This window comes from Convolutriloba macropyga, chromosome 10 (genome assembly GCF_964194025.1).
Source record: "Convolutriloba macropyga chromosome 10, txConMacr16.3, whole genome shotgun sequence".
NCBI classification, from domain to species: Eukaryota; Metazoa; Xenacoelomorpha; order Acoela; family Convolutidae; genus Convolutriloba; species Convolutriloba macropyga.
Window position 1 is genome coordinate 42,543,004 of NC_134477.1, and position 19,974 is coordinate 42,562,977.

The window sequence follows — 19,974 nt, forward strand, 5'->3', positions numbered from 1 at the left end:
CTCGATAGTAGAAATGCCAAGTAGCAGCTCTTTTTTAGTCTCTGAAGCGTCTCTAAAACGTCAGGTTATTATTTATTGTCAATTAAGTTTCTCGAAAGTGAATTAAATGCCCAGTAACAGCTTATTTTTTTGTCTCCGAACTGTCTCTAAAACTTCACGCCAATTTTAATTTCATTTACTATTCTTTATAGTGTAATAAATGGCCAGTAACAGCTCATTTTTAGTCTCTGAAGCGTCTTCAAAACGTCACGTTATTATATAGTCTCCGCCAATTTTAATTTCAATTACTTTTCTTTATAGTGTAATAAATGGCCAGTAACAGCTCATTTTTAGTCTCTGAAGCGTCTTCAAAACGTCACGTTATTATATAGTGTCAATTAAGTTTCTCGAAAGTGAAATAATTGCCCAGTAACAGCTCATTTTCGTCTCTGAAGGGTCTCCAAAAACATCACATTATTTCAACTTCAGTTACGTTTCTCGAAAATGGAATGAATGCCCTATTGAATGAATGCCCTGTAACATCTGTTTTTTGTCTCTGAAGCGTCTCTAAAACTTCAGGCAATTTAAAATGTCAATTAAGTTTCTGGATAGTGGAATAAATGCCCAGTAACAGCTCACTTTCGTCTCTGAAGGGTCTCCAAAAACATCACATTATTTCAACTTCAGTTACGTTTCTCGAAAATGGAATGAATGCCCTGTAACATCTGTTTTTTGTCTCTGAAGCGTCTCTAAAACTTTGCGCAATTTTTAATTACTTTCTTGATAGTGTAATAAACGGCCAGTAACAGCTCATTTTTAGTCTCTGAAGTGTCTATAAAACTTCACGCCTTTTTAACTTCAATTACGTTTCTCGATAGTGGAATAAATGCTCAGTAACAGCTCATTTTTTGTTTCTGAAGCGTCCCTTAAACATCACGTTTTTAGGATTCAATTGCGTTTCTCGAAATTGGAATAAATGCCCAGTAACAGCTCTTTTTTCGTCTCTGAAGCGTCTCTAAAAGATCACGTTACTTTTTTAGTTTCAATTAGGTTTCGCGATAGTGTAATCAACACACAATAACAGCTCATTTTCAATCTCAGAAGTGTCACTGAAACTTCACTCTATTTTTAATTTCACTTACGTTTCTCGATTGCGGAATAAATACCCAGTAAAAGCTCATTTTTCGTCTCTGAAGCGTCTCTAAAAGATCACGTTCTTTTTCTTGTTTCAATTACGTTTCTCGATAGTGTAGTAAATGCCCAATGAGAGCTCATTTTTAATCTCAGAAGTGTCACTAAAACTTCGGGCAATTTTAAATTTCGATTACGTTTCTTGATAGTGTAATAAACGGCCAGTAACATCTCATTTGTAGTCTCTGAAGCGTCTAAAACTACACGCCATTTTTAATTTTCTTTACATTTCTCGAATGTGAAAAAAATGCTCAGTAACAGCACATTTTTCGTCTCTGAACCGTCTAAAACTTCACGCCAATTTTAAATTCATTTACGTTTCTCGATAGTGTAATAAATGGTTAGTAACAGCCAAAACGTCACGTTATTTTTTACTGTCAATTACGTATCTCGAAAGTGGAATAAATGCCCAGTAACAGCTCATTTTTAGTCTCTGAAGTGTCTCTAAAACTTTACGCAATTTTTTTTTCAATTCCTTTTCTTGATAGTGTAATAAACGACCAGTAACAGCTCACAGCTCATTTTTAGTCTCTGAAGCTTCTAAAACTACAAGCCATTTAATTTTCTTTACGTTTCTCGATATTATAATAAATGGCCAGTAGCAGCTCATTTTTAGTCTCTGAAGCGTCTCTAAAACGTCAGGTTATTATTTGTCAATTAAGTTTCTCGAAAGTGAATTAAATGCCCAATAACAGCTCATATTTTTTAGTCTCTGAAGCGTATTTAAAACATCACCTTATTTCTTTAATTTCAATTACGCTTCTTTATAGTGTAATAAACGGCCAGTAACAGCTCATTTTTAGTCTCTGAAGCGTCTCTAAAACGTCAGGTTATTATATAGTGTCAATTAAGTTTCTCGAAAGTGAAATAAATGCCCATTAGCAGCTCGTTTTTAGTCTCCGAAGTGTCTCTAAAACTTCACGCAATTTGCAATGTCAATTACGTTTCTGGATAGTGGAATAAGCGTCCCTTAAACATCACGTTAATTTTTAGATTCAATTGCGTTTCTCGAAAGTGGAATCAATGCCCAGTAACAGCTCTTTTTTCGTCTCTGAAGCGTCTCTAAAACTTCGTGCAATTTTTAATTTCAGTTACGTTTCTCGATAGTGGAATAAATATACAGTAACAGATCATTTTTGACCGATTAAAAACCATTTTTTGCCCGACAGGTTGTTGATCTTTAGAGGAAATATTTTTCTATCTCATGTATTAAAATTTTCTAGGCTCATGCTTACAGATGCTCTTAAAAATGCGCCATTAAACCGTATTTTGCAGCTCAATTTTTTGATGTCTTTTTGGCTGTTTGTAACTCTGGTTGGTTCCCTAAAAGATGGTGACAGTTTTGTGATTGTTATTAATGAAATCTTAGGTCCTACTTCAAGAAATTGCTAATCAAATGAATAGCATGAATGTCTTTTCGCGTCAATTGACAAAATAATTCTTTGGTTATGTGTCATAAGATTACCTGTTGGTTTTTCGATGAATTGCGCAAATATTGGAAAAGTGCCACGGAAAAGTCATCCGATTGATTGCTGTCACGCCCATGTATTGCAGTCAGTACATACCATTATTGGTGTGTATTTGGATAGTCGAAGATTAACATATTCGAAAATGATGAAAAGTTTATCGAAGCAATATGATTCGTTGACTTCTGCGTTCATTTCATATTACTCGATATTCTGATTGGTCAATCAAATTAGTTGGACAGGATTAAATAGTTCATTTAGCCGCCTCACGGGCCATGGCCGTACCTCAGTGGCGAGTAGGATTTAATCCCCCTCTTGAAAGTGTACTTTTGGCTATTTGAGACCCCAATTATTTTTAGTAAATTATTGCTAAATCAAAATTATATAAAAACAGGTATGTACTACCACCTTTATTTTAAAACAAGTGCTAATTATGGCGGTCAATATATTTTCATGTGTGGGATAATGCTATCTGAGTTACAAAATAACGCATCATTAACAAATACCTATTTTCAGAGTAAAACATGACATGAAGTCTAGATAATTAATGCGTATCTCTTTTCAAACATATGAGTATTAATGAAAGTGTCGGCATAATTCCTTGTAAGTATTGGTAAATTGATGAAGAGTTAACAATGGTTCAAACTCCCGAACTGGGAGGAATGTCGACTGCCGGTTATGGACACCGCAGAGTGTCAGTGTCAAGGTCAACAAATGTCACGAACCAGTTGTTGCCAGACTACACTATTCCTATTCAGAAGGTAAGTTTGTCTTTGAGTGGGCGAAGAGGCAACCACATTATTTGGGTGGTGCACAGCGTTTTGATTGGAGGCAATTCATTTGCAGTTAATGAGGCTTCAGAATTCGGGAATGGTTCAAAACATTAAGTTATGGGGTTAAACTTTTTGTAACTCGCGATCGTTGCTAACATCAAAGAGTAATTTCTATTGTATAAAGAATTGTATAAGGAATCATTAATAGATCATACAAACCTCTAGACTCGAAGACAGTTAATGAAGGTGATTAAACTTCAGAGAATTAAGATTGCAAGTTTTTGAGTGCTTGATACGTTTTTTGTTGATTTGTTATCTTAGAAACTCGGAAAACAAGGTTTCTGGGCTCGAGTTAGCTTCAGGCGTTACATTTGGCCAAGTCATGAGCATAAATTTCAAAAAAATGAAGATATGCATCAGATAACTACTCGTACGGCAAGCAGTATCATGTATACTCCCAGTGAAAAAAAACTATTGAGTGCATTTATTTTTTCTTTGGAAATGATCCACTTTGAATAGTGAATAGGTATCATGTACAGTAATATAATACGTTAGCTTTTTTGTAGATTTTTTTATTCATTACCTTGTTTATTTCAAACTTAGTTACAAGCTCCGCGCATTCGTAGTAATTACTCCTGTTCATAAGGCTTCATAGTAATGACGTCTTTATTTTTTCTGAGAGGGTTTTTAGAGTAGTGCATTTGTGCAATATTATTTTTTGTGTTCCATTGGGAAACATGAGTTTACCGGTGTAATGTGTTTTTTTTAAACAAGGGTCTCGATTTTTAAAAATTGGACTTTTTGTAGGAACATGCAGGGAATGAGGACTTTTTCGGGATAATTGAACTTTGATCTGATTATAAGTCTGTTATTTTATTTGGTCAAAGGCAGTTAAATATTTAATATAAAATTCTTTGCATTCTACTTGTAAAAAAGCATTTACTTTAAAGCGAAAACTGTAGGTCTTTCTGTAGGATACAAGTACGGGACTGTTTTTCAAATGTGCTATCAAAAATGTCGAACTTCATTAAGCAGTGCAGATATCAATGTGACAGGCAAATTTGCCCTATGTTTTCACAGTATTGTTTTTCTAAATGTATTTCTGGATTTCTTTAGGATGGTCCCAGACTATCATATGTGATTTCAAGAATTTTGCATTTTTGAAAAGTTTTTGCACCAATTTAGACTCCAATTAAGGCAATATAGTCTTAAATTTTGATCAGATTTTTTAAATTTACTTCAACTTCGATCATTTCACTCTCGATATTTTGTGGTTTTAAGTGTATCTCAAAGGGGTTTTTAGGACCAACACTCATCTTTTCTTTGTAACAGCAATCTAGAATCAAAATACATGAAAATTTGCATTTTTTGAAGAAAAAGTGAGACATGTTTAGCCTTTTTTTACACGTTTGAAACCTTTTCTCTATTGTCAGTTTGTTCTACATTTTTTATGATCTTGCCACTCAATAAGATCTTGCCACTAAGATCAATTATTCGAGAAATTGCAAAAAAAATATTGAAGATTTTTGTTTTTGAACTTCGAAAACTGAGTAATATTGTCTAATTTAGAAAGAGCTTTGTCCACATTTTTATTACATTTGTTATTTCATACAAATTCTATTTAAACGCAGTATATTTGTTAATCTGTTCATACTTTTTAATGATTTTGTAGTCAATTAAAAGTTGAATTTCTCGCCTGATTCTGGTAATAAAAGAGCAGAACCGTTAGCGATAAATGAGAAGCTTGTTTGTTCTGTTTCTTTTCACTGTTGTTTGTTAATAGCCGCCCTCATCTTCTCAGCCGGCTATTACGCTCGTATTTTTTTTTTTTACTTCGTCAAACTTTTTTTCGCTTTACCATTTTGCCGCTTTTTCGACATTTTGCGTGAAATCTTTTTGACTTCTCTAGGCTAGTTTCTCTCTTCTCTCATTCTGCTAAAAGTGAATTTGAACATCAGTTGCTAAGCAAAGCAATTCAAAATGAACAGAGTCGGTATAAAAAATTGAAGTCAGAAATAGAAACGGGATAAACCCATAAAGCCCAATTTTAGATGCCCGCCATTTGAACGTCGTTCCTATAAGTCTTAGTTACCACCTCTAATGCTTATTGGTGTTGATAGTAGCCCCTGTAGCCTCTCTCTAAGAAACAGAAGTATATTCAACTACGAAATGCCATCAAAATAAATCGGACTTAAAAAATATTTTTGTACAAAAATCTTTTTTTTTCAATATATTCTATTCGTTCAATCCCAATCATGCTTATTGGAATCAACGGCGGCTATTTTCCGGCAATCTGCCGGGTATGTTTCTATTTTTTTTTCACTGTCTGATTTTTTCACAACTGCTATTCAACAATTTTTTGAAGCCTGGTTGCAATTGCATGATAATTTTAATATGAGATTCCGATACTTTTTATAACTTTGAAACGAAATGTTTTGGAAACACTGGGGAATTTTTGTTTTATCCAGAATTATATTAAAGCAGCCAGGAAAAGAATGTGAATTCTGTGGTTCTTTTGTTTCTTGAATTGTAAATCACAACTTGTTCTGATATTTTCATTTTTGAGTTCGGCAAGCAGATCATTGTTTTGTTTTACCTCTTTTTGCCGCTTCTTCAATTTTCATCTGAAATTGTTTTTGACTTCTACATGCTGAGAGAGAGAGAGTTAATTTATCCTCGCTTGTAAAGTATTAATACAGAACAGCATAGATTTAGCAGAAAAAAAAGAAAAACAACGAAGCTTACAATAGAATGGCAAAGTACAGCAGAACGATCAGCATAGTATTATTTATCTTCAAGCAAGGAAAGGACACGCAACGAGGTTGTTTGACCTACTTCACAGCGTGCCCAAATGTATACAACATAGATGATAAACTTATTAACATTTTTCAAAAATTTATTTCTTTTTTCATTTCTTAGCAATGATTCAAAAACATAACACAGAACTTAAATGGTAATTTGAACAATTCACTACTGGATGACCTCTTCTATGGCATGTTTTTGCATGCTCAAGCGAACGTCCAGACTTCGCCAACTTTGAAAAAAGAAGAGAAAAATAATTCTTTTATATAAAAAAAACTCGAATTGAAGAAACATTGTTAAAAACTATCTTTAGAATTTATAGAAATCAGATTTTCACAGCAAAAAATGAATCGCGGTGCCTTCTACAAAGGCACCGCCACAATTTTTGCGTAGATTTTCGTTATTTTGTAAAGAAAGCATCTAGAATTACAGGGTTCTGTAATTTTAGCAGAAAATCACTTTTCGAATTAGTTCCTCATTTCCAAGAATATAAGATTCTTTTCAATTATGATAGGTCATTGATATTTGGCTATAGATTGAGCTCCCGATAGAATCAGGCAAGACTCCTTGAATTTTCAAAACATTGAATAATGTTGAAGCCCGACGACTTATCGAATTTTGCTCCAATTTAGATCTGCATAACGGCACTTTTAGTAACATGTGTTTTTCTCGTCTTGTTGTTAAAATATGTCTTTCAAACTGAAACATACAGTTTAGATAGTCTTCGGCATGGAAACTGTTAATCGATTTAAAATCAAACTTAAGCAGCTCATATACATGTAATTCAAAAACTGTTAGAAATTTGTTTGCACAGAATAGATCTTCGCTTTGATCGAACCGACTCTTAAAGTAAATTAATTTAAGAATTTTCTTCTGTAGCAGATGGATTGGAGCTAAAGACGTGAAGCTAGAGCATCCATACACCAAAATTCCATATTGTATGATAGGACATATGACACTCTTGTAATATTCTATTAACTGGTACCTTGGAGCGAAGTGTCTTAATTTTGATATTATACCACATTGCCTACTAAGTCTTCCTATGACAAGATCTATATGAGAACTAAACAGCAACTTTGAATCAACTATTTAGCCTAAATATTTACATGAGGGTTCCAATTTAATTTCTTCTGATGCGATGTGGAATCGCTCACTGGAAGCACTTGTTATTAAATTTAATTGAACCGTTTTTAGCATATTGAGTTTAAGTTTATTTGCATTTATCCAAGCGGCTACACTATCTAAGTCATCTTGGATAGCTATTTTTGAGCAACCTAAACTGCAAAGGTTGGTGTCGTCAGCAGAAAGATGGACATTAAGTTGATTACACACTTTTGGTAAATCGTTTATATAAATTAAAAACAACAGTGGTCCAAGTATGGAGCCCTGAGGGACACCACAAGTTATATTTAACGAAGTTGATGTCACATCGGCCACGAAAACTAACTTTCTGAGTTCTACTAGATAAATAGCTTTTACACCATTGTAGGCACTTATGACGAATACCATAACCTTCTAGCTTACGGAGGAAAATTTGATGATCTAGTGTATCAAATGCCTTCTGTAGATCCAGAAAAAAGTTGACAACTTTGAATTGGCTTACTCTTATTCTTTCAGTTAATTCTGCCAATGCATCTATGGTGGAATACTTCTTGCGAAAACCAAATTGCTTGCGATAGAGAAGATTAAAATGTTCCAGGTATTCGTAAATTCTAGAGAACATTGCCCGCTCGTGTATTTTACTCCAAACATTTAACAGAGAATTTGGCCTTTAATTGTTCTCTTCTAGTCTTGATCCCTCTTTATGCAATGGAATGACTTTTGCATTTCTGAGCTCAGTGGGAAAAACTCCTTCACGAAATGATTGATTAATTAACGATGTGAGGTATTTCGTGACAACAGATTTTGTTGTCTTCACAATATTACTAATCTCATCTTCACCGGATGAAGATTTGTCCGGAAGTGAATCAATAGTTGCACTTATTTCAGTATCAGAAACTGGATCTACTCTCAATAACATATTAACATCAGTCAGGGGTGTGACTGCCTCGGACGGAATACTACGCTGATTATTTTTGTCAATACTAGCAAAAAACTCATTAAATTTCTCAGCTACTTGAAGATTAGATGAGTTAGGTGCAGTATCCGACATGCACGAGGAAAGCTTTGGAACTGCATTATTTACCAAATGTTTTCCTGACAGCTCATTTAAAAATTTAAATGTTTGTCTTGAGTCTCCGATACATTTTTCGAACATGTTTCGATAATAAACCTTTTTTGCCGTTTTAATACTTTTTTCTAATTGAAGTCTAATATCTGTAAACTTCTTGTGCAGAGAGCCATTTGACTTGTCTGCTTTCCATTTCCTGTGAATAAGATTCCGCTGCGTGCGTATATTCTTTTTTTTGTTGTCGAACCATTTAGGTGTAGAATTTCGATTGTGCGGGGTTATAGTGGAGCGTACTGCTCAGTAACGGTTAAAAAAATGTGATGAAAGGCTCTAAAGCATGAATTTGCACACCCACTGTATGCTGAAAAAACATTACAAAGTTCGTGACTCAAGGCAGATAAGTATTCTCAACAATACTGCAGTTACGAAGAAATGATGTATCCCTTACAATTTTGCTTTCCAGGTCATTTGCTTTCACTGTCCACTTCAACGTAACAGGAAAATGGTCTGAAAAGCTTTGATTTTCAAGTATGTGAACATCTCCTATCAAATTTTGAAAAATGAAGTGGTCTAAGCAAGTTGCTGATTTTTCTGTGACACGGGTGGGTTTATTGGGTGTTATAAAAAAACATTTGAATGAATAGCGTTCTTATATTTTTTCGTGAGCAAATTTTGTTTCATCGTGTCAATGTTAATATCCCCACATATTACAGTTGGCAAGCATCTGGAATTTAATGTTCCCGAAACTTCTACTAAGTCCACAAAATCAAGTTTATTGGCGCTTGGTTTGTTGTATATTACCACTAGCCGGAACTCGTAACCTTGTTTTTCTATGGTCGCAGATAAAGACTCCTCGATCACGCAATCCAGTTTTTTTTGAATAGAGCAGTTAGCTGTTAGTTGAATCATAATACCACCGCCTTTTGAGTCACGAACTTTTGAAGCTACATTTTGGTAACCAGTTACCAGTAGTGATTTTGGGTCGTCGTTTTTAGATAGCCAAGTTTCAGTCAAGCAAAGAATATCAGGTGGAGACTCAAGACTATGTACAAGTGCTTCCAGGTCCTCTATATGTTTTTTTAAGGAGCGAACGTTTAAATTTAGAATAGTAAGTGAACAAGAATTTGAAGTTTAAGATTTAGGTGAAGTCACTGCACGAGGAGGTGGGAAAAATATTGCTTGGTTGGAAACATTTAACAAAGTCTGAAAAATTATAATTCAGTTTCCTGGCTGTTTCAAGCAAATCAAACACTCTGTACACTCTTTTGTTTTCTTCCCATAGGTAAAAAATCGTGCCCTTCCTTGTCCAGGCTGATTCAACCCTAGGATCTCTTTTCATCATTGCCAGAAACTTTGCTCTAGCAGGTGATATGTCTTCGAAGATTTTCTTATTACTTCCAACTTGCGACAACTTCTTTTTGTTTCTGAGTATCTGCGTTTTCACCAACCGTCTAGCAAAACGGGCAATAATAACGCGTTCACCCGTTTTCCTGCCTGGGAGTCTATGTGCCGTTGAGATGTCCCTTTCGTCGACTTCCACTCCTATTGATGTTGCAACTTCAATAACTTTTTTGATGGTCACGGAATCTTTCTCTGGTACGTTTCGATTACCAGTATGATCTGAGTCTTCCTTAACGCCACTAATACGGATGTTGTCCTTTCTTGTATAATTTTCAACAGTTTCGGCTTGGGACATTGCTGCTACATTGCAGCGTTCTTCTTGATAGTAAAGATCGTCCTCAATATGCTTGATAATTTCGGCTTTCATTTCCTCTTTGACCTGTTCTACTGCTTGCTTCACTGCACTTGGAATAGCTACTTGAATTTCCGTTCGAACTTGAGTGAAAATTTGACTAATACAAGCGGGAATGATGCTGCTGATACGGCTTTCAGGCATTTTGTCAATTTAAGATAAAAATAAATCTTCATCGAAGGTATCTGAACTTGGACTTGAATCAGGTTTGGCCCGCTTCGCGTCCTGTTTGTTCAGAATAGGGGTTTGATCTAGAAATCTCAAGCTGGGAAGATCATTGGCCTCTGTCTCATTTGACATCTCTGAAACTATTTAATAAGTTTATCACAACAATTAGGCTAGCGCATATCTTGCTGAAAAAACAGTCAATTTTTGACAACTTGAGCAATATAATCGTTAATTAGGACAATTTATGTGAAGGCAGTCTCTTAGTGTACAGTATTGTGCATATTGCATCAAATTAAGCTGGGAATTGTTAAAATTCTTAAGTTATAGACAAAGACAGGATTTTGTCATCAAGATAAACTGAGTTGTTTAAAATTGTTAAGTTATGGACAAAGATCGTATGAACCGATATTTTACAATACACTTTTGTTAACCTCATTTATCAAAATTTCAAGGGCGACTGAGAACTGCTTCTAAGTTGAATGTCAGTCACCTATTTTTAGTTTTTTCCGAAGTGCTTTCAAACTTCAGCGAGTTAACATTTGCCGTTTATGCAGCAGCGTTATAAAAGACACTATTTTGTGCTTAGACAAAATTTTCTATAATATCCCAGATATAATAATATTTCACGTCACGTGCCAAGATAAATTATGTGCTTTCAAATTAGAATGTTGGATGTTTCTGTGCCACGCAATGAACAAGCGGACCTTCTTTTTGAAACTTTCAGGGCTAAAATTTCGTTCTCTCCCATTATAGCCCCCTGCCCCGATGCAAAATTATACCCTACATGAGGGGTGCAAGCTATAAGTTCTATAACCACTAAGCGAAAAGATTGATGCTATAACTGGAAAAACGCTAACATTTTAAAGCGGCGTTCAGCTTAATAGTTGTCAACGGACTCTGCAAGGTTTACGTTGTTTTTTTTTCTTCATATAGTAACACAGAGAACTAATACTTGTACATATAGAAAACTAATACTGTGGTTCTTACTCCCAATATATTGTCTCTAGAATAACCTAAATGATTGAATTCAATTACTATGGTCCGGAGGGAAAATTCTTGAACCATGCGCAATATAACCGTTTTCTGCTTTCAAACAAATGTTGAAGAAACTATTGTGGTCGAGTGTGTCTTCTGCTCGACTGTTTTTGGCTTTTTCTCAAAGCATTCCTTTGCTGGCTCGAGCAATTTAAGCTGACTTTTCGTCTTCAAAAACGTGATAAAATCTTGCAACGGTTTTTGGTTGTTTCATGGTGGCGTAGTTTGAAGTAGCGAAAGGGCTTGAACAAAATTTTTAGTCCCAGTCTCTCATTAAAGACCCAAGAAATCCTTTTAAAAGAAAATACATTGGTCTGGTGTACAATTACTAAACCCCTTTAATCTGAAGTTGAGACAGTGTTTTGAGATTTATTAATCGTGCGCATCATTTGTTTGGTAAACTGAATTGGAATCGGTGCTAATGATTACGCGGTCAATTACTTTAACAAATGGATGCATTCAAAATCTTTTCTAAGAATGATACGTATTCAAACTCAAATGGGGAGCAGACGTATTAAGCGTAGTAATGATTTTGCCAAACTGGGCTCTTCTCATGTACCTGATTTAAATAATTGATGTCTTTCTTCCCCTCCACCCCAGCAGTTGAAAGCAATCCGCCATATGGTAATAATAATAATAAATTGTTCTCGAGTAGGATGGCACTTGTTACCAGTACCATTACTATGATCAATGTTGTGAATGCGTGGTGTATAATGATAAGAGAAAATAGGGGGGAAACCTCAAAACCTTATTCTGAATTTTATGAGCTATATCGAAATTTTGTTAATAAAACAAAGCAAAAAGTTCCAAGTTGTTTACGATAAAAATTGTCCCTGAAACTAGATAAGAATTGCTTAAGTTCTCTTGCACTCATATGTTGCACTTCTAAAACAAAATTAGGATAGAATTTTAAAAATGAAGTTAAGCAATTTTCGTATTCTTACTCCTAATCTTTTAGGACATAGGGCGCTGCTTTTGTTTGCAGTTTTAAGTTATTTTGGTTGGACTCTCTTTGCATGCAGTGTATCAATTTGTTTTCTAGTAATAACATTTTTGAGACAATCAATTTGGCATTCTGCTCTCAAAATTTGAGTTATTTTTTTCAGTTCAAAAAGCTGCATGACTCTAATCGAGTAAATGTGATTTGATTCTCGTTCCAGGCAAGTGGAGGTTGATTTAGGCTTATTAAAAATAATTCTTGTAATTTGTTTTATTTTTTACTCAAGTGGCAAAATTAGGGTTTTGTTAATTGTTCCATAGACTAGTACGTCATAGCGCACAACAGGCTGGACATATACTTTGTATGTTAATGACAGTTGTTTAACAGTTAAATCGATCTGAGCCGGTAAAAAAAGTCCCGAGAAATTGTTTAATTTTGAGCAAAGGCTTTTAATATGATCGCCGAAATTCAGATTTTCATCCAGTTCTATACCTAAGTATTTAAGTGATGATCCTTGTGTTAGGTTTGTTTCTTTTATTTTTAGTTGTTGCTGTGAACTTCTCCGTCTGGCTCTCTTGTTCATAAAACAAGTTTTTTTGTAGTTCATAGTAAGTTTGTTTTTTATGAGTTAATCACTAACCAGGTCCAAAGGTTGGCTGAAAACAGCAGGTGTTGATTCCCTTTTCGTTTAACAACAGTATCGTCAGCGTTTAGGGTCAAGCAGTTCTGACTACAGTAATCATCTATGTCGTTTATATACACAAGAAAAAGAAGTTGTCAAAGTACTGATCCCTGTGCTACCCCATAATCGACTTCTACAAAATGAGTATACATTTCCTGAATTCACTCATTGCTGCCTTTTGCTTAGATAAGCTTTCAAAAAATTTTGCAGGTGACCCCTAAATCCCAAGTTGTTTAGTTTGTCCAAAATAATACTATGTTTAACTGTATCAAACGCTTTTTTGAGATCGATGAACACCGCTTTAGTTTCTGCAATACCATCCTCCCAATCCTGCCTGACGCTCTCAATAAAAGATACCAAGGCTTCAACAGTGCACTTTTTTGGCCTAAACCCAAATTGATTTTTGTTCAGTAGTTTTAATTTTTCCAGAAAATTTAGCATTCTTTTCTGAACCAATTTCTGCAACTTTAGGATCTCTATATTTATACAGTGGGAAAATTACGGCTTTCTTTAAGCAGTTGAAGAAGCCGCTGTTTTCAAAACGTTTGTAGACCAAATAGGTAAGAGTTGGGACAATAGCAAACTGTATTTTCTTGAGTATAAAATTGTTGAGACCATCATAATCTGAGCTGTATTTATTTTTCAGGTTTTTGATAGCCGCAGAGAGCTCTTTTTCGCTGATTTTGTGTAGAAACATTCTATTGACGCTTGTATTTTTTGTGCTGTTTTTTTTCTGGACCCAGTTTATCAGCTAATGTTTTTCCGATTGTGGCAAAAAATTTGTCAGAAATTTTCAGACTCTTCCTGCGTTAAAGTAGCTTGTTGTTAATTTTTTGTGTCTCCTAAACTTTTGATAGTATCGAAGAATGTTTTGGTAGTACGCTTGGCGTTCCTAACTAAAATCAGTTGATAAAAGTTTCTCCTTTTTTCGAGCACTCTTTTCCTTAGCAAATTCCTAATTCTATTAATTCTCTTTTATTGTCATTTGTTTTCTGTTGCATGTATCTTTGATAAAGTTTTCGCTTTTTTGCTGCAAGGTTTTTGATTGAGTTATCGATCCATAACACATGTCTGAGAGTCTTTGATTTCTTCTCTGGTACAATGTTTTATTTCATCTATAATAGTTTGTTTAAATTTTTCAAAGTCTGAGTCGCAGTCGAAGAGACAAAAAGTTTCTTGGAAACCTTGTAATTTGTGTTTCAGTTTAAACACTAGCTTTTCTAACAGAAATGTTTTTTAGAACAGCCCAATTTCTTTAGTACTCGTTTTTAACCCAGTTTCTTTCGTTTCTTCATCTTGTTCAGTTTGAACAGTGTAGTGATCAGTTATTGTAGATTTTAGAACGTCTACTTGCACTTCCTGTGAGCAATATACCACATCAGTTCTGTTCTTGTTTGAGAGTTAATGGTCTCCCTGGTGAATCCTGGCAGAGACATATTGCTAGGATCATACCCTCCGAGAACATTTTCTAATGTCGAAAATTTTGCATTTGTTTTTGAGTGATCAATATTTAATTCTCCAGACGTTAAATGCATCTTTTTGCTTGTCATTTTTTCAAAATATTCCTCAAAAGTTTTTGACAACTCGTATTGATAAACTTGTATTAGGTTTGAGGTATACAACAGTCAAAACCAGATCTTTTTCATAATTTTTGCTTTCAATTTTGATTGTTAGTAATTAACAGTTCCTACTAGAAAAATTCTGCAGAACCGTTTTCACCACGCCTTCCCTGACAAAAATTGCAACTCCTCCTTTTCCTATTTGTCGGTTGCTTGTGTCAAGCAGCTGGTGACTACTAAGCGATAGATATTTGATGTTGATGTCTTCTTTGAGCCACGTTTCGGTTAGGCATATAGCCAATTGCTATGTTTCTTGTTGTGCCAAAAAATCTCGAAATTGTGTAAATTTTTATAGTTTGATCTGATTTTCTGCAATAAAATAGTATTTTTCATCGTTTAAATTATTACAAGCTCTTAACTGAATTAGAAAACTTTTACCACTCGTTTATTGTAAAATGAAACTCCCTGTGCATACATTTTTTTTTACGTTTATCAAAACGAAAGAACACTGACTGGTTGACACATTTTCAGCGAATATCACAAAAAACATGTTTCCAGTCAGTTTTTTGACAAACTTTTCTGGTTTTCCCGAGGATTCATTATCAGTTGTCATTCGTTATTTGCGATTATTACAAATTGCGAACGACTGGAAATGAATCTCGAGCTGTAAACAACTAACCTGCGTATATAGCCAGACTTTTGTTCCTCCTGATGTTCTCTTCAGGAGTATTTTTAGGCACATTCCGTTAAATTTTTGATTTGCTAGTATAACGTTCTTGTGCTCTCGAGCGATCGTTCATCTCTTGCTGCTTCGTTCCAACTCTTGAATTTTTAATTCCTGATTCTTGTTAGTTTCGACCAGATCAACAACATTTTTTGATAGTTCATCAAAAGATTTTTTTGACAGATTTGTATCACCACTCATACCTGATGTGTCGTTTCCATAATTACTTGAAGATTCTCCGATGTCCATGACTTGACGTCGATACCCCACTCAACTTTGTAAATAATGCACCTTGCTTAACAAATAAATGGTAAGAGTGTTCGAAAAAAAATTACTCTGAATTCATAATTTTTTTGTTCTAACTGAGATATAATGCAACTTTATTGTATGGGAAAAGGGTTCAGATTCTGATGTAAAAACGCTTCAATCACAGTTCTTTTTGTCAGTTTCTAAACATTCAAGTTGAAGTTTTTTGTCATACGTGTTATAAAATATAAGTTGAAATTGACGTAAGCAATGGTTTGTTATCTATAGCGCAAGCTTCAAAGAAAGAACGAAAGAAGAACCGACTGTTTGCTACGTTGCTCTTTTTCTTCTTTTGATTAGCCGGTTATGTTCATTGAAATATGCAGAAAACCTTGGAATAAAACAAAAGTTGTAGTAACTACAAATTGATTGCAATGAGCGATCTCGAATTATTTTTTGAACTTCCTTTACAGAGGGAGGTAGAATTTCAGCATGAGATATAGAATAATCTATGATCAAATGCAGGAGGTCTCTAACTTTTTCCAATTTAAAATGTAAATTGAAACTAATTTTAAAGTAATGAAATTTTTGCTCGTGCTCCGATTGGTTAGTCGATTCAACTTACTTTTTGTTGAAAACCAAAAATCCTTCCTTGCAATTTTGATGACCCGATTTTTAACCCCCAATATTTCCGTGCTGATTTTTTTAAAATTGGGTTTGAAGTGTGTAGGCAGAAATGTAGAGGGCGCAACATAGAGACCGGTTGGATATTTCTTAGCAATTCTAGATCTGCCATGTTTGATGTGTTTTCCCCGAGATGAATAGAGTTTGTTCGCCTCAAGTTATCATGCAGTACAATTTAGAAGTCAAGATGCTTTCAGACTAATTTAATCTTCCAAAACTCCCAACAACTAAACAATGATATACCACTCGATGGTCAAAGTTGTATTCAAGGTTTAATAGATAGTGAGCCGTTTTGTATATCGTCTGAAGTCGGTGGCTCCTTTGAACGAAATATGGAGAGCTCACGTGAAATTGTTTTGAGATTGTTTAACCAGATTGACGCAAGAGATGTATACACACAGAGTCGAAACCTGATTATGAAAAGTGGGCTTGCTCTAAAAGACTGAGCATATTCTTTATGCGATTCACTGCTTAGTGCAGTTAACAGGCACTGCAATCTGTCCCCTAGAAAAGTGAGTTAGTTCGGTCCATTACAACAGACCAGTTTCATGGCGTGTGTATAAAAGGAACAGGTGTAGGTCCGAACAGGTATAGGTGCCTGACCAGCGAACAGTTTGGAAAAAAGATTCCGATCTTGCGGTGTATTCCATTGAAATTCGTCGACGGTTGAAATTCGCCGAGCTGAAACCCTTCCATTGAAACTCTTCCATTGCGTTCCATTGAAATTCGCCGAGCTGAAACTCTTTGCCTTTAAGAGAAATTTGACGCACAGGATGAATCTTATCAGCAGTCGGCATTGCGCCAGACAAGAACTGAAGAATTGCACCCGACAAGCTTAACCCGAGAACCAGACTGAGGATCTCAGTAGCATAACATATCATTTTCCTGAAGCAACTGTGCTCCTGCAGTTGGTGACGTTATCGGGCGTTTAGTTGAAAGTCAATTAAAAATTAACTTGGTGTGGCTGTACATGTTACAAAGATAACATCTGAGAAACACTAAAGATGTCGAAAACTGGTGGCACACTCCAAATTGAGTTCAGAAAGCCTTCAGTTTAGGCAGTAGGATTACCTGAGCGGAACAGATCCTCTAATTCCTAGTATAGATTCCTTCATTTACTTACTTTTGCTAATCCTAGCCTAGAGGACTTTTGTCAACAATTCTTCAATTAGCCGTGAGTCAGGCGTGCAACTGGGAGACTTTTTGTTGGATATTTGGCAGCAGTTAATTCTTTTATTGTTGTCTTTTATTGGACATGTGACAGCAAATAATTGAAACTGATTACAAAATTCCAATTTTTGCTCAGCATTGTTGGTATCTTGATGATGGCAGGCATAGAAAAAGTATATTGGTTTAGAGCTGAGGGAAGAGAAATGCGAACTCTCATCTCGGTTCATGGTATGAAACGCACAGATATCATCGTCAATGGTCAAGAGCAGTTGCTCTGATGACATTGAAATTATAAGTGCTGCATTAGGCTCTGCTAACTTTGTTGCTTCTCGTCTGGAGAAGCTTGTCAGAAACAGCGGAACTCTCGACAACTTAGCATATCTGGATGATGCACAACGCCCGTGTACGCTATTGTTTTGGTACACTTTACGCTACTGTTTTGGCACACTAAAGATAGTCTATTCTTTGCGATGCAACTCAGAAATCATTGAAAAGTTTGATAACCTTCACCAGATATTCTAGAAACCCTTTTGCCTCGATGAAGTTAAAGCTGCGTATGTTGCTTCTGTGTCCCAAGGGTCTGCGATGTTGAGAAAAGTAACAGGCCGAAAGCCGATCTGAGATTTTAGGAGAAATTGCGGTGAGGCAGCATTTGCTCATCTACTTGGAAGTCAAACGTCCACAATAGAAAAATTTCGGCTGTTGTTGCTCTTTAACGCAATCAGGAGCTCGATTGTCAGCGCCACCAATTCAAATCCTTGGAGTACACCTTGCTGTGGCGTTGTTTCGTGCAGCTAGTAAATGTTGTCTTGGCTAAACTTTGTTTTAGAGTTTACGATGACGAAAGAAAATGCCCCTATTGCAAATCGGGGACTGTGGATATCATGGGTGATTATCCTGTTGCATTCTTTGACCGCGGAGATATAGTTTTCCAGACAATAATTCTAGACCGGGTGATTTTTTGCCAGCTTGGAATGCGGGCCAGCCAGCAGCTTTCGAGATTACTGCTACGTCACCTCTGCAATCCAGCTTGATTTGTAAGGCGGCGAAGTGAGGTATTGCGCTGACGGCTGCCGAGGAAGTGCAATCAATATGTCCGAATTAACTGACATTGGGATCAGTTTCATTCCCTTGACTTTAAGATTTTTTTGAGGATTCTCGGAGACATTTTGCAAAACTCTAAATGCTAGGTGGTAAAAGAAGTTTATAGGACTTAGAAATCTTCGTAGGTTCCATTCGACATACGCGGCTCTGCAATCATGTTAATTGCAAGAGGTTCCCGTATAGACTTCTGATTGCAAGCAACCATGTTTTCGATTTCTTTACTGCACGCATAGCTGTCGTTGAAAAAAGAAATTGAGTGTTTGCTCATCATTGAGATCTTGGCTGATGAAGGAGAACCCAGAAAAGCCGCTCTATATAAGTTTATTCCTCGAGTTACAAGTTTTTGTTCTTACCGAAACAGAACTAAAGCAAATTCAAGAAAAGGTTCACCTCATGGGTTGGGAAATAAAATAGGCGGCTGATATATGCTTTATTTAACTTGATCTGTTGAGTTGATGACCATAGCTTTGATAATTAACTTTGATAATCAATTTATTTTCCCCCACAAAAATGTAAAAAGATGCTCCTCATTGATAGAATACAACCTGCTGTAATATTTAAAAAATATATATATAGTTGCTTTAGTCGGGTCCGAGTTAGGAATCAGATGTAATGCAAACGGTAATATTGATCACCCCATGTAATCTGCTCTAGAACACGGAATCGTTCCTCACCATAGATTCATATTCTAGTCCGCTCTTTTTTTCTATTTCATTAACTTTCATTTGTTTGTATTGAAACAGCTACCACCCCACACTGCAGCAGCTTTTGCAGTATGCCCGGACGGTTCAAAAGCCCTGGTCGCATGCAAGAGTGTCCTCAGTCTTCAACCCCTCAACACTGCCATAACCCCAACTGGTGATTCTCAGACACAACTCACCCAGAGCATTGTCATTCCAAGAAAACATCTCAGTTTTGACGTGAGTTCAGTATGTCGATGAATTGGCAATTAAAAGAGTGATTCTTTTGTGAGTAAACGCCTCCGTGATCTCAGCCGGCTTTTTTAAGCTCCAAATTTTACGGCTCGAAATGGAGTTTTGGTTGAGCATATTTTTTTGATTTTTGATCAATAATTTTGTTGTATTGTATTTCAAACCGGGAATGCGGCACGTAAAAAAGCGGTTCGATTGAGCTGCTGGACAAATTGAAGATCAACGAATTTCTTATCTCATAGCATACGGTTGAGAAAGAGCGAGAGGGAAGTCTGTGGGAAAAAAATTCGATAAGCGAGAGATTTTTTGTTCACGCGCGGAATTTCAATGCGGGCTTCAAGCTTGAACGCAGTATTTTTTGCCGAAATATGTGTGGTGGGCATATTGATTTTAGGTGATAAATTTATTCCTTTGTTGCTTATTATCGGAACTTAAGTTTTTTGCTTTTTTAAACATAATTACGAAAACTTTGATTTTGCGATTTTTAATTTTTCAATTTTGTTTTTCTTTTTCAGCAATTTTATATAAAAGAAATACACAGATTTGACATTTTCATATGCAAACTACGCCAATTGCTAACGCTGATGATGTTTTTA

General features: G+C 35.6%; 1 protein-coding gene across 2 annotated transcripts in view; it reads left to right on the top strand.

The window, feature by feature from the left end:
- The first annotated feature begins 3,132 nt into the window (after positions 1-3,132).
- LOC142348141 (uncharacterized) overlaps positions 3,133-19,974 on the top strand; it is an 87,985-nt gene continuing 71,143 nt past the window's right edge. For both annotated transcript variants that reach the window (XM_075399346.1, XM_075399347.1), the window contains exons 1-2: positions 3,133-3,397; positions 19,190-19,366. In XM_075399346.1, coding sequence (XP_075255461.1) covers positions 3,272-3,397; positions 19,190-19,366 — 303 coding nt within the window. In that variant the 5' untranslated portion in view covers positions 3,133-3,271. The remainder of the gene's footprint in view (positions 3,398-19,189; positions 19,367-19,974) is intronic.